The following is a 15,706-nucleotide window of genomic DNA, read 5'->3' as shown; positions in this document are numbered from 1 at the left end:
TCCTAAATTAAATGGGTGTGCCCTGTGCCCTGTGGTCCAAGGATGCGCACGACGCTGGCCGGCAAAACTGCCCGCATGTATAGTCGGCACGCGTCCTGAGAGTCCGTTGGCACGTGTGCCGATTGACCGTTTCCTTCGGCGGCTCGTACGGCTAGAGCGATGGCCGCGGCCTCCGCCGTTGCGCTGGACGAGGTGCGCAAGGACGCAGCCGCGACCGTGCGTGCCCTATTTGTCGCGACCGCCACGAAAGCGGTGGTTCGTGTTGTTGTGCGGGGGTAGAGACTTGCGTCCGCGAAATACGTATCTGGGTGGCCCTGCCTCTGTAGCAGGGCTGTCGCCCTGGCTCGTCTTCGTCTTGTGTGGTATGTCGGGTGCATGTTGTGTGGGATGGGATACAAATGTAGCCGTGTTCGCAGAGCGAGTGGTATCTGGTTGAGTCTCGTCCCCGCAGAATTGCGGCGCCAGGGGGTAGTGCAGGCGTCCTAATAGACAACGTCCCTGGGGCGTCGCGTTAAGGCGCTCTCACTGGGCGATGATCGTGGCTGCGGCGAGCACTTCATATGTGTTGGTCAGACCTAGCTCCCGGAGGCGCTCCGTGCTTGTGCTCGCCGGAAGGCTGAGTGCCGCCTTACAGGCGATTTGAATCAACACCATCGAGAACGAGTTGTAGGGTCGGTGCTTTGTTCGCTTGTGTATGCTTGGGTCTAATGTGTAGGTATGCCGACTTGGCTGGGGCGCATTTCATACCTGCTTGTTTCGTGAATGTCTGGACCGTGTCAATGGCTCTTTTCTTGCCGGTCGCCGTACGAGCCTCGAGTGGCCCATAGCGTAATATCATCCACGTATATGGCGCACCCGAGATATCTGTGCTCCTCCAGTTGTAGTGCCAGTTTGAGTAGGCCGATGTTGAATATGAACGGGGGTGCCTCGTCCCGGTAGGTCATATGGGAGTGAGCGTGTCGTACCTATCCCAATATGGGCGGTGCGGTTGCTCAAGAAGTCTTGCACGTAGTGCATTATATCACCACATCCTACGTCATCGAGTCCGTCAAGAATCGTGGAGTGCGAGATAGTGTCAAATGCTTTTTGAATGTCGAGTGCGAGCAAGATCCTATCTGGACTTCACGATGGGGGGTTCAGGACTTAATTCGTCTTTCAGCAGTAGGAAGACGTGTTGGGCCGATACCCCTCTCCTGAAGCCAAGCATTGTGGCCGGAAGCAGATCGTTTTGCTCTGTGTGTCTCTCGAGTCTGGTGAGGACGACTCGCTCAAAAAGCTTGCCCAGACAGGAGGTGAGCGAGATGGGTCGTAGTTGGCCTACTTCGCGCGGTTTTCCCGGCTTCGGTATTAGAATAACGTTTGCCGTTTTCCATTCCGAGGGTAGTCGGTCATGCGGTTTCCATACCGTGTCGTTAAAGAAATCGGTTAGCTGTTGGATCGCCGAGTCGCTCAGGTTTCTCAGCATCGCATTCGTAATTCGATCGGGGCCCGGTGCTGTGTTGTTCTGAGTAGCGGTGTAGAGTTCTGCGAAGGTGATGGGGGCGTCCAGATCTCTGTTTTCTTGGCCGTGATAGTTTCTGGGGCTAGGTGAAGTCGTCTGTGCTTCTCCGGTGTAAGTGTTCTTTAGTAGTTGGATGAGCTCGTCTTCTGTGCCTGGGTATTCTCCGACGAGTTTCCTCATGACGTTATTCGCTTGCGTACGTGTGCTGGATGGGTCCAGCATGCAACGGAGGATAGCCCAGGTTTTCTTTGTGTTCAAAGTGCCTTGTATGGAGTCGCAAAAACTTTGCCAGTTGTTGTTGAGCTCTATGGCGTAGGCGTTGGCTTCTTATGCCAGTTGGTCTATCCGGCGTCGGAGTTTGCGGTTGTGTCTTTGTCGCTTCCAACGCTTTGATATACTTCTGCGGGCCTCCCAGAGGTGTGCCAGGTGGTTGTCCACCGCCGGCGTTTCCGGTGTGGTCTTATACTCTTTGGCGGTGGCATTGTAGATTTCTTTAAGAAAAGCGCAGAGGTTGGCGTTGAATGGGCTGTCTTGTTTATCTCTGTACTTTTTCCAGTCAGTGAGTTTGGCCGTCCCCAGGGATTGGCGTACTTTTGCCGTGTTGCACGTTACATTTATAATATAATGGTCACTGCCTAGCGTCTCGTCCAGGTTGCTCCAGGTGACTCTTCTTTCGTCATTGACAAAAGTTAGGTCAGGCGTAGTATCGCGAGCCACGCTGTTGCCTACTCCGGTGGGGACGCCTGGCACCGTGATCAGCAAGCGTTCGTGCTTCTGTGTCGTTCTGATAAAGTTGGAGCCCTTCGCCGTGTCTCTCTTGTATCCCCACTCCGAATGCCAGGCGTTGAGATTTCCGAGGAGGATTAGCCTATCACGTCTTACGAGTAGGGTGGACACGTGTTAAAGTAATGGTGAGAAGTCAGCTTTTTGGTCTCTGGGTGAACTGTATATATACGTTATAGCCAAGACGCACTGTGGTCGTCCCTTCTTCACTGGCCAGATTGTTAAAATTTGGTGCTGTATTTCTACTCCCGGTGCCGCGGCACTGGTGATCGCAAGGTATTTTCGAGCCAGCGTTGCCACCATTGGGTGATCCGGGTCCCTGGACAGGCAGTAACCCTCTTTGGGTCTCGGTCGCTTCCCCACCTCTTGCAAGCAGATGAGGTCGGGAGGAACTAGCGCCGTCTTGATGTACTGTGTTAGTGTCGCGTGTTGTGTAGTGATCGGCAGTTCCACTGCCATAATAGTGAGATTCTCTTGCTGCCTAGTTGTGTTGTTAGCCATGATGAGGAACTTCGGAGGTTGTGGTATCCTCAGTGTCTGTGGTGACCATGATCTTTGCGCTCAGCTTGTCCGAGGCGAGGCTGTGTCGTCGTTTGCGCGGTCGTTGGAACTTGTGAACGGAATCGTCTACATATCGTTTTAGTTCTTGGAATTCCGTGAACATCTGCTGCATTTGCGCTTGTAGTTGCTCAATTGCTGAAACATATAAGATACAGCATGCCGGTGCTCTCGAACATGAGACCCAGCTGTGTGCGGACGTTAGAGAGCATACAAGCTCAAGGTTTGCGCACGTGCTTGGGCCTACCACGCTGCACCTCAACGAATGGAACCATTGCGGAAGCTCGGGCTTGTCCCATCAACGTATATATGCTCTGAGAACCTCTTCGAGTGCACCTACGCTTGTTGACCCGACATAGGCAACATCCCCTATCAGCACTCCCTGCCACACACCCAAACTGCAGTTTTTCAAGAACTATATTACGTCATGAGAACATTCTGCCGTTTATATTCTCTTCCCCATGCATTCCTAGTGCACCTCCGTGGGTCCTACCTACACCGCTTGTTAAACTTCAAATCCCTGGGATTACGAAGAAGTCCTGTGTTTCATCCATTGGCCTTAAGCAACTTACCCTATCGCACATTTTCACAGCATACAGTGGTACTTCTCACGTGTATACCGATGGCTCTGTTACCCCATGTGCCTCCGCCGCAGCCTTTGTCATCCCGCAAATGTCCATCGCTCGACGGTTTAAATTAGACCACAAGTCCACTTCAACTGCTGCAGAACTTGTTGCTATCTGCGAGGCAATACGATTCCTTGCAAGAGAGCCTCCTCGCATATGGACTTTATTTTGCGACGCCAAACCCGCTCTTCAAGCCATTGAGTGCGTTATGAGACAAGGCCCTTATTATATTTTAGTTCTAGAAATCGCAGAGCTTCTCGACATTGCGACCAAATGCGGCCACCACGTCATCTTTCAGTGGATACCTGCACACTGTGGCGTGATAGGAAATGAACAAGCAGACGCTGAAGCTAAAATAGCTGTAAATAATGCGCCAGAAGTAAGCATCGCGTTCTCACGAACAGACACGAATGCCCTGCTTCGGTGCGTTATGCGGAACGCTACACTTGAGTACTGGACCAATCCTGATCGACGACACAAGAGACTGCACAAATGGGACCCAGAAATGAAGTTCCGCATGCCTCATAAACTGAAGAGGAGCATAACAAGTCTGCTACACCGGATTCGTCTTGGTGTTGCACTCACGAGGCGTTATACACATATCATCGGCTGCAATGACACTGGTCCCAACTGCGATCACTGCCCAGTGCCAGAAACACTTGAGCACATATTTTGCTCATGCCCAGCGTACGCGCGAGAACGGCAGAGCCTCATTTCAACTATTCAGCGAGTGACTAAAAGACCAATGTCTGACGAGATTGTCTTAGGTCCTTGGCCTGACGCCAACAGCGCAGCTGTGGTCATCGAAGCGACTATAGCCTTCCTTTAAGCCACTGGACTCCATGCACGGCTATAGTATGACCTCAACGGGATGGACACGTACATACGCACCTCCTAATCTTATCATCATCATTCATCGCTCTTTTTATCCCCTCCCCCCTTCCCCAGTGTAGAGTAGCAGGCCAGAGCAAACTAACGCTCAAGCCGACCTCTCTGCCTTTCTTCAATAAACCTCTCTCTCTCTCAATTGCTGAAATTGTTGTTGGATTTGTTGCTGCTTTAATGCAAACATGTGTTCGACTTGCTGTAGTGTCACTTGTGTTGTCGCTTCTTGTGGCGAGGATTGTGTTTGTACTGGTGGCCGCTGTGACAGTGGTTGTTGTGTTGGCTGTTTTGTTTGTGTCGCGAGTGGTGGTGGTGGTTGTGCATGCTGTTGCGGTGGCGGAGTTGGTGGTTTGGATTTAAGTGTATCCATTTGCGCCCTGAGCATAGCCACCTGTCGCTTGAGTGTTTCTACCTCTTGCGTTTTACCGTGTAAGGTTGCCTTAAGTTGTCTGCCCTCTGAGATGGCTCGCTTGTATTCCTCACTTTGCGCGATGAATTTGGTCGTGGAAGACGCGACTCCCGCCCAGCTTACCTGTGCAGGTGTATTCTTTGCATTGGTCTTTGATCCCTGCAGGTGGCTAGACAGGCAATATGGTGCCTATAATCACGCTATCTTCCAGCCTCATCGCTTTCTGATATTGGCTTAGAGACTCCCACATTTGAGAGACTGCCACATTTGGCAGTGGTGACGACGGCACTGCATCTCGCCTAATCGCTGCTGGTTCTTGGTGCAGGATCTCCGATCGTTCAGCTGCACTACGTCCTTCCGTTTCTGCGCATCACCATCTGCGCATCACTGCTTGCTGCCCTCCCGCGACGTGTGTAGATAACATCCGGGCGGAAGTTGAACAGTCAGCAGTGCGCGGAGCCTGCGACAACTGGCGGCGGCGTTTATCAACTTGGAGAAAGCGCATATAAGGACTTGCAAGAGCTGCTAACAGCCACATTTGGCAGTGGTGACGACGGCACTGCATCTCGCCTAATCGCTGCTGGTTCTTGGTGCAGGTCTCCGATCGTTCAGCTGCACTACGTCCTTCCGTTTCTGCGCATCACCATCTGCACATCACTGCTTGCTGCCCTCCCGCGACGTGTGTAGATAACATCCGGGCGGAAGTTGAACAGTCAGCAGTGCGCGGAGCCTGCGACAACTGGCGGCGGCGTTTATCAACTTGGAGAAAACGCATATAAGGACTTGCCAGAGCTGCTAACAGCCACATTTGGCAGTGGTGACGACGGCACTGCATCTCGCCTAATCGCTGCTGGTTCTTGGTGCAGGTCTCCGATCGTTCAGCTGCACTACGTCTTTCCGTTTCTGCGCATCACCATCTGCACATCACTGCTTGCTGCCCTCCCGCGACGTGTGTAGATAACATCCGGGCGGAAGTTGAACAGTCAGCAGTGCGCGGAGCCTGCGACAACTGGCGGCGGCGTTTATCAACTTGGAGAAAGCGCATATAAGGACTTGCCAGAGCTGCTAACAGCCACATTTGGCAGTGGTGACGACGGCACTGCATCTCGCCTAATCGCTGCTGGTTCTTGGTGCAGGTTAGTGCTCGATCGGCAAACTTACAGTATCTTCCGGTTCTTAGACGTATCCGTTGTTGCCACTGCCATAGTTTGTTGTTTGTCTGTTTTTGTAAACATACTTCTTTTAGACTCTTCGGCTTGCTGCCATAGCGTTGTGTGAGTAAAATGGCCAAGGAAATGGCCAAGGTAAAAGAAGATTTTAAGGCAGAAATTAATAAACTCAGAGATGAACTTCAAACGTCGAGAGAAACATTGGAGAGAGACTTGCGAATTGAAATTCGTGAGCTCCGTACTGAGCAAAGAAACATGACCGAAAGCCTTGAATTCTCACACGGTGTTGTGGCGGAATTAAAGAAGAGTCTCGAAGCAGAAATTGCCAAAAATGCTAAGTTGAAAATCGAAAACGAAGCTTTGCAAGCCAGGTGTACAACCCTTGAAAAGCGTGCTTGTGAGCTTGAAATGCGTGTCACGAATCAGGAACAGTACTCCAGAAACTGCAATGTTGAAATTCAAGGTGTCGAAAAACGCGAAAACGAACAGGTCATCGACATTGTGTCACAGATTGGTACTGCTATTGGTGAGCCAATAGCACTTTCCGATATCGAATCCTGCCATCGTGTGCCGACAAGAAATCCTGATAAGACAAACATTATTGTCCAGTTTAAATCACGCGCGAAACGTGATATAACGCTGAGAAAGGCCAACAAGACAAAGCTCACTAACTTGCAGATAGGGCTTAACAACTCGAATGCCGTTTTCGTTAATGAGCATTTGTGCCCTACTCTTAAGCGGCTTCTGGGCATGGCTATAAGACGTAAACATGAACACAAGTGGAAGTCTGTGTGGACATTCGGTGGCAGGATATTTGCAAGGCAATCTGATGACGCAGTCATGATTCAGATCAAAGACGAGGCTGACCTTGACAAAATACGCTAGATTATACGGGTTACATACGTTGATTCCTACTCAGAAACAGAAAACCTAAAAAAAAAAAATGGATTATCACGAATTTGTCTTGCCACGGCACATTACCACAGCTAACGCAAATCTTCGCTCTGTTCTGCACATGAATGCATGCTCAGCTTCTTCCAAGCATGAAGAAGTATGTGATTTTGTAACTGCTTTTAGCTTCCAATTTTCCACTGTACTAATCACAGAAACATGGTATAGTGATGGATGCGCTATGCTTAATTTACCCGGTTATAATAATTTCTTTCTAAATAGGCATCAACAGCGAGGTGGCGGCGTCGCTATATCTATGTCAGAAAAGGACCAACGTATGTCTTAGTACCAGAGTTTTGCGGGGTTATTGATGACTACGAAATACTAACACTGCGGGACAACACAGAGTTCATAACTGTCGTATACCGTCCACCACGTGGCAATACTCATATATTTTTTACTTGCCTTGAAAGCTTCCTAGATTACATCTCGGTAAACAGTTTTAACCTTATTTGCGGCGGTGACTTCAATATAAATATCTCCGAGAACACACGCTAAACGGCCGCCTTCAAAATATTCTTAGCTCTACTGGTTTCACTAATTTAATTGGTACTGCGACACGCGTGACACTTGCTACCGCGTCAACTCTCGACTTAATAATTACGAACGTCGAAACCAGAGTACTACATGCTGGAACGTTAGCATCAGGTCTAAGCGACCACTGCCCCATATTTGCTGTATTTGATAGTATTATGAGTGACAAAAAACGCGAAGTTGAGCCTCTCGTTGTTCAGCACTTATCTTAAAAAGCCTTGCAGTCGTTCAAACTTGAAATAACTAAGTGTGATTGGTCACATGTTACGCGTACAAGAGATGTAAATGAAGCCTATTGCAGATTTCTTGAAACCTTTCTTCACGTGTACGCTAAGCATTTTCCGTTTAAAACTGTTAAACAATCTAAAAAGATAAGGAAGCCATGGCTTACACGCGACCACCTAGTAATGATAAAAAATAAAAATAAACTGTATCATCTATTTCTACGCACACGTTGCCCGTCACAGCTTAAAGAATTCAAGGCACTACGAAATAAGCTAAACAGTGAGCTAAAGCGTGCTAAAGTTACTTATTATCATTCCCTTTTCTCTGATATCGCTAAGAAACGCCCAGAGGCTGTTTGGAAGGTGATGAACTCGGTCTTGGGTCGCGACAAGAGGCATATCACTCCAGAAAGTATTACAGCCAATGATCAGCGTGTCACCGGCACGAATCTAGCTGAACACTTTAATGCATACTTTGTGAATGCTGGCTTGCCTGATTATAACAAGAGACCTACTAACATGTCACATACGGAATTTTTGAATTACAACATCAGTGACAGCTTGTTTTTAGCTCCAACCGATGAAGCTGAAATCTTCAAAACCTTCATGAACCTCAAAAACAGCAGGGCCTTAGATATAAATGACCTGCAGATAAAGCCAGTAAAATACGTCATTGCATGTATCTCTTCTGTGCTAAAGCATATCTTCAACCTTGCCCTAACTTCTGCCGCCTTCCCCGAAGAAATGAAGATAGCAAGGGTATCTGTAATACACAAAGGCGGTGATCATCAGTCCATGAAAAACTCTAGGCCAATATCCGTTCTCCCAGTTTTTTCCAAAGGCTTAGAAAAAATCATTTGTACGCGTATAACCGGTTTCTTTTCTAACAAACACATCAGATGCGCAATTCGGCTTTCGAAAGGGAAGGTCGACAGAAACAGCTCTACTAACAATGAAAGAAATTATAGTGTACAGCATAGAAAACAGATTTTACACGTTAGGCCTGTTTATTGACTTTTCCAAGGCGTTCGATTCTCTCACTCATGAGATCTTGCGGACAAGTTGTTCGCATGTGGAATTCGCGGGAAACCCTTGAATTTGTTGAAATCTTACTTTAAAAAAAAGTTGTCGCAGTTTCACCCGAAAGGCGAAGCATCAATTGCGATAGCAACTTAGTAGAGAGCTATACGGAGTAAGGATAGTAGTTTTATCCACTGTACAAACTTGGACATGCAGCAGCACCGGCAACACACAGCACTGTTGTCGACGCCGTCGGCGTTTTGCCCGCGTTCGCACAAAATGCGTGCGGCGTTGGTGACTGTTGCCGGAGCCTCTGATATAAAGAGGCACTTGGTGCCGCAGCTAAACGTCGCCTCCCTTCCCTGCCCCCCCCCCCCCCCCCCCCCGCGGCCTTTCGTGCGTCAGAAGAAGGCGCGTTTGCTCTACATATATGGTGATTGTAAAGGAGGAAAGAGACGCCTACTTCTGCAGCCCTTAAGGGAGCACGGCACAGAACGCGCGTTTGTTCTCCGCCGTGCGTTCACTCCCCGTGAAAGCGCGCGTCCCTCGCGCCCTTTCACTCGCACATACAGCGTTCGGCGGCGCGCGGCGACGATTTCATCTCCATTGACGTCATACGGAACCTCACGGCGACGGCGACGGCAACGGCGACGCCGACGGCAGAAATCTGCTTTGGAGTGTCCATATAATTGCTATCGCAATAAAACCGCCAGCAGGACGTATGTTTGCACGGTTTCGATTCGCCTTTTCTTCCTATTTCAAGGGGTGTGCCACAAGGGAGTATTCTGGGTCCCCTCTTGTTCAATGTGTACATCAATGACCTCGTAAATATTGAAAAATCAGCAAAATTTGTCATATATGCTGACGACAGTAGCATACTATTTTCTGGGCCAAACATAAATGATCTGATATTTCAATGTAATAGCACACTTTCAAAGCTATCCACGTGGTCAAGCCTTATAACGAAATAAAGATTATTCCTATAAAAACTAAAATTATTATATTTCGTGCAAGGAGTAAAGTAGTTCCACAGTTAAGCCCTATTGTATATGAAGGTCAGAACATCGCTGTAGTAAACGAACACAAGATACTCGGCGTTACGTTTTCTGCTCACCTTAGTTGGAACTCGCATGTAGAAGAGCTATGTAGGAAACTGTCAACTACTGGAGCATTATCACGATGTCAACGCTTACTCCCCTCGAAGGTAAAACTTCAAGTGTATTACGCACTATTCGCATCCTACATTAACTACTGTAGCTTAGTCTGGGCTACCACAACTAAACAGAACTTGAATAAAATCTTGCTCTTGCAAAAAAAAAAAAAAAAAAAAAAAAAGATTCTTCGCCATGTTGCAAACATTTCCTACCTAGCTTCAACTAAAACAGTGTTTCAAGAATACGGTATCATTCGGGTACAACACTTATACAAATTTCGGATTTTGCGATCCTTCCTCTTTTCCAACATTTATAAAGCATTCCTTGTAACTATATCAAACCTAACACTTAATGACCCTAATAGGCGTACGCGACATACTTTAACATGGTCTGTTCCTCGTTACCGGACAACCTACAGCTTACAGGCACTCCACTTCAATTTACCATCCATTTTAAATGAATTTCTGAACTAACTACTGCTACACACCGGCAGCTATGTCAGTTCTTCGCATCAATGTTGTGAACAGCTGTCACATAATAATCTTTGGAATGGCGTGCATGTGTCTTGTTTGCGTGGTTTTTTGCCTATCCTGTACTTATTGCATTTTTGTTTTGGTCTTGTCATCGTTGCGCGATGTCGGTTATCAGTGCTATTTTTTTTTTTGTGAAACCTGTTAAATTAACAGGATTTTATTTTGATATTTTTTTTTGCAGTCAAAAGTTCTTATGCGATTATGTTTATCCTGTATTAAACATTTGATGCAAATCCTACTTTAACTGTGTATGTTAACTTCAAGTGATCCTTACGTAAACTTTGTATACTGTACGTTTGTAGGTATGTTACAATTGTGATCCTATATGCATATATGTGCTGTGAACGTTGTATGCTGCCGATGTAAGGGTCTTCAGGGACTCAGTCAAGCTGCCTAGAGCAGCTTTTAGCCCTGAAGACCATCCAGAATTTTCTGGTGAAATAAACTTTGATTGATTGATTGAGGTATCCCGTAGCGCTCATGCGGTCTGAGTAACCGCTGTACGTCGAAATATGCACCTTGAAGTTGCTCGGCAGGGCAGGCCTAGGGGGACTCTGACAGCATGGGGCCGGGTTGCCACGAAGAGCATCCCTAAAGCTTATAGCATATTGTCCGTGCCTTAGTATCGATAGGGACGTGGATTCGGGCTCCACGTTGGGCGCCAGATAAGTGGGGTTCGGGCTAATGTGCCCGGAACCGGCTAGCTAAGGTCTAAGGAGACACGTAGCTCGTCCCCACTCCGCAGCGCGCGCAACTAAAGGGACGCCGCGGCGGGTCCGCTGACTCACCGGCAAGGCGTATATATGGAGACTACTCCAGCCGTGGTATAAACGAATGGTGGTTTATTCCCTGTTAGGTACAAAATGCGTGTACAAGACAAGGGTTACGGCACTAGGGTGGCAGTCGCAGACTACGGGTGAGAGCTGCCGGGAAGTCTGCTCCGCCACACAGGCTCTTCCGAGCTAGGTTTGCCACACAAAGGGGGCCACTTTGCTCAGAGGGGCGCGAGACCAAGTGGCCGTGGGTCCGCACGTCCGACAGCCAAGAGCACCGAAAGTCAATCCATAGAATAAAGAACCAACTCTGTCGGGCGAAGGCGCCCGCGTACCTGGGATGTTGAAGGAGAGAGATGCCGAAGTGGGGGCGAGAGGGGCCCGCACGGCGAAACGTGAGCCTCGCGCGCAAGCAGCAGGCTCCGCGTCGTGCCGGCGCCAGCGGCCGCGGGGAATGTACGCTATCCACAAGCCTGGAATGGCGTGCCCCAAGCGATCGCACGGGCGAATGGCCCATGTCGCGCGTGAACTGGAGAAGGGGGTCCAAAAGGGTCCCCACAAGTTGCTCAAAAGAATCAAACCCGTCTGACATGATTAACAGAGGTATATCAGGAAAACGTTTTCAACGAGGGCTTCTCCGTTGAGAAAGAGCTCACTGGCTGCATTAAAATACGGAATTTTGTCCCCGTGATTTGTACTGCATCTGCATGAAGGATTTAAGCCAGTTACGATGTTAACTCAACAAAATTCAGTGGGGAGCACAACAGCTTGTGAGGAGCAGAGAACGGATTCTGCATGTGAGCCCTGACCTCTCTCTCTCTGTTCCCCTCTTGTAAGTAGTTTGTAAACGAGATTTAGCATTACTGCATTGGTCTTCCATTCTATGCACTACTAGATATTTGAGTATCAGGACTCCTTTCTGCATGGTGGCCACTAACAGCAAAACAGTTTTTGATTGTGAGGGTGTAAGCATGTACAATTAAAGAGCGTATGCTATGTAGTGATTTCAGTCAAGGAATTTTGCGTTGAGATCACGCTCATGAGATCTTGCCCATATAAGGGCAACGTCTGTGTTACAACTCAGTGTAACCATTATCTGGTTGATAATTATTTGTACTGTAACATCTTTTTACTCAACCTAATACTGTACTATATTGTACAAATTTTCGCCCGATTCCAATGTACTACATCTATACTATTCCTGCAGATATCCCCTAGACTGGTTGTGTTATAAATACAAATTAGGTATCCTAAGCAAGTGACTTATCTCAAGACATGCTAACAGTTGGTTTAACAAAAAACATGGTTTCACTGCACTGGGAACTTGTAGTACACAAACTAAGGCATGCCGTGTTCGGATTTTATCAATGGGAATTAGATTTTGCACTCAACATTTTCCTCACTCAATGCAACAGCAAGATTCAACTTATTTATTTATTTACAAATACCTCACAGACTCCACATAGGAGTATTATGTGAAGGGGACTATACAATAAATTTTTACAAGAACACAAAACAAAAGGAATTCAAAAACCAAGTGTTATACAATGGAAAAATGTGAGAGATTACATAGGTGTAACACTAATAATAAGACACTTAGTATGTATTATACATATTTGAACGGGCCAACATGCTGTCATTATATAATGTATAAACATGATTGCAAGATATCAAATGGTTAACAAACTGCAGTCATGCATGGTTAGTATTTTATTTCTAAATGCCGCGTGATCATGAATACACACTACATCATCAGGGAGGTCATTCCATTAAATAATGGCACGTGCTAGCGCAGATGCGTTAAAGGCTTGAGTGCGGCCAAAAAGACGAACAAAACTATGCTGATTATGAAGCCTGCGAGATATGCGATGAGGTTTTGATAGTGGGAAAGTACGTGCGCGCTGTAGATTACTTTATGGAATAAACATAGAATGGCTATCTTCCTGCGTAATTCCAGGGATGGTAATGATAACGAAGCCTTCATGTTAGTCACACTGGAGTAGCGGTTATAGTCACGGGTGATGAAACGTGTAGTGCGGTTTTGCACAGATTCTAGTAAGTCGATTAGATATGATTGGTGAGGTGAACATATAGAGGATGCATATTCGAGTTGTGGACGAACAAATGTCTGATATATGCTAGTTTTCGTGTTATAGATGGCGCCGCGTGAAGATTACGTTTAAACTAAACACGAGTACTAGTTTATTTCGGTTTGCTACAAAGAGAAAGTCCGGTGCAGTCAGACGTTAAAAACTCCCACCACACATTAATTGAAATTACAGACGATCGACGGTTTTACACACTGAATTAATGACGTCTTTCTTGCATACAGTCATCGGCCGAAACCCTATGCTTGTGCATTCTCCTCGTAGAAAATCCGGAAATAAACTAACGCACCACGTTATACAACATAGTTTTTACCTTTAGCGTTTTCTAACGACAAATTCACGTACTCAGGAACTTGTGCGTCGTCACGATGCGATTCTTTCGGTCTCAAAACACTTTCCAACGAAGGGTCGCATTTGTCGCCCGGGCCCTCGACATGTTTCTTGAGGTGATCTCAGATGTTCTTGCGTTGAGTAAAGTGCTTACTCCCAAACACGCAACGATGGTCTGATCTTCCCGATCTTAGCCACCGTAGATAGGGTGGCTGCCGTTGATGCACCGTAGCAGTCGTCATCAAGCACGGCGGCCATGTTAACGTGACGCGCCAGGTACTTCGCAGCGTCATAGGGAACGCACAGAGGGAAAACACAGAATTCTGGGGACAACTTAGGGAAGAAAATTTTGGAATGACGTCAGAGCATTTAGTGTATTCCGGATCCAGCCGGCCTGTGGGAAGACGCATGTGATTGGAACACCACCTATTCTGTGTTAAAAGCATAGAAAGCATAAACGCGAAGTGCGTCTGCGATAGCGGCAAAGAAATTGTTGCAAAAAATTTTTATTATCAGTAGCATCAAGCAGCAACGCAAGAAAGCCCTCGAGAAAAAGAAGTACAATAATAAAAGGTGCACTAAAAAGTAAAAGGAGTCATAAAGGAAAATCAACAAACTAAAAAGAGTGGGGAGAGTGCTAGTAGGCTAGTAGCTTTGGCACTGGTATTACTGAGAGCGCTGCGGTCCTCTTAAATTGTCCAATGCTGGTATTTTCAATGTCGCAAGTGCAAGCTGTGGAAAACAGCGGAGCGATTGAATAGAAATCGCGTTTTTGTTACTGTAACCAGCTTCGGGAAACCGTCGGAGGTTTCAGCATGGTGACCATTCATCAGTCTTATATGGTGAGACGATCCTTGTAGAGCGCGTGTGAGCCTGTGTCGTAGGAGTCTGACGTTCAGTGCTGTAGGCCTATTCGTTCTTTTTAAGTTGTGCTAAAGTTCACCAGACGAAGGAACTAATGAAGACGGCATGAAGCAGTCCAATGCATATGCAATTGTCGCTGTAGTTCTTGCCCTGCATTCTTAACGTCGATCCTCGCACTCTGCCAGAGAGGCGGGGTGTGCCGGAGGCTCATGTATATGTGGCTATGTGTTGCAGTGAAATTTGATTCAATTCACTGAGATACGATGTATTGACGTTTAGAAGAGTTGTTTAGGCAAGGTTCTGACTGGTGTTGCAGAAGTCGCGGCGCGCGGTAGCGCTCAACTTAGCATCACAAGTTGATGGCTGGGCGTGAATGTATTTCTCTAAGGTTTTTTTTTTGTTTATTAATTACTAGTTGCAACAACATGTCATTATTTCGTACTATTGACGGCGCCTCCAGGGAACAAACGCGGCGACGGGGACACCAAACTGGACTTGTCCATGGGTTGGGGCTCGCCGACGCCTGCGCGCGCCCTGAAGATCCTGCGCCGCCTGCTCTATTATAATTTCAGGCGCCCTCCTAAGACCTCCGTTTGCCGCAGTACTTGTGACAAAATTTACTATCGTCGCGATGAAAAAGCACCCCGTAACGAAAAAAAAAAAAAAAAAGCCTTGCCGTTGTTTGAACTGCCGTCAACGGCATCATAGTGGAAGGTGTGACTGGAAACGCGCAGCTCATGAGATTGTTCAGCGTTCGAGGACAACCGCGCACTCAGGAAAAACACGTCAAAATGACCATGACTTCTTTTGACAGGTCGTCGAGTGCAATAGATCGTACATCGATCTTCTGTTTTTTCACGATCCTGAAAAATGCTTGGAAGGAATTATGTAAGTTCATCTTTACAGTGCCTGTATTGTGCCATGGTTTTATATGACATCCTCCTCCTTGCGTTTCAGTCAGTTGAAAAACTCGGTGATCGGAAGCAACAACCAAAAAGCCACGGTCATACGAATGGGCCTTGTTCCAAGGTAAAATCCACATTTCATTAACATTTTTTATGCGTTCAACTCATCTGTGGATAAGTTTCACGGGATCACAAGTTGCTTACAAAATCGTGTACAAAAAGTCTAAGCATGGCAATATGAAAAATCTGCAGACAGATTGGCATAACTTTTCATTTAGTTTTGGCCTCCAACCCGTTCTGTAGTTTGTGTGAAAAAGTAATGCCCGTGTAGAAAGCTTTCATTATTGTTTTTTGTGCATGTTATTGGAACACGCCATAG

General features: G+C 47.1%; 1 protein-coding gene across 5 annotated transcripts in view; it reads left to right on the top strand.

Annotated features, from left to right (window-relative positions):
• The first annotated feature begins 5,091 nt into the window (after positions 1-5,091).
• Positions 5,092-15,706, top strand: part of LOC119458334 (armadillo repeat-containing protein 8-like) — an 82,056-nt gene continuing 71,441 nt past the window's right edge. The window contains exons 1-3 of one of the 5 annotated variants that reach the window (XM_049665633.1): positions 5,092-5,358; positions 15,237-15,310; positions 15,380-15,451. In XM_049665633.1, coding sequence (XP_049521590.1) covers positions 15,435-15,451 — 17 coding nt within the window. In that variant the 5' untranslated portion in view covers positions 5,092-5,358; positions 15,237-15,310; positions 15,380-15,434. Of the gene's footprint in view, positions 5,359-5,698; positions 5,899-14,097; positions 14,401-15,236; positions 15,311-15,379; positions 15,452-15,706 lie in introns of those variants that run through there. The other 4 variants (XM_049665635.1, XM_037720177.2, XM_049665630.1 and 1 more) reach the window with 4 other exon arrangements.

The sequence above is a fragment of the Dermacentor silvarum genome, chromosome 1, assembly GCF_013339745.2.
Source record: "Dermacentor silvarum isolate Dsil-2018 chromosome 1, BIME_Dsil_1.4, whole genome shotgun sequence".
Taxonomy (NCBI): domain Eukaryota; kingdom Metazoa; phylum Arthropoda; class Arachnida; order Ixodida; family Ixodidae; genus Dermacentor; species Dermacentor silvarum.
The sequence above is the reverse complement of the archived record's forward strand: the minus strand, read 5'-3'. Positions and strand labels throughout refer to the sequence as shown.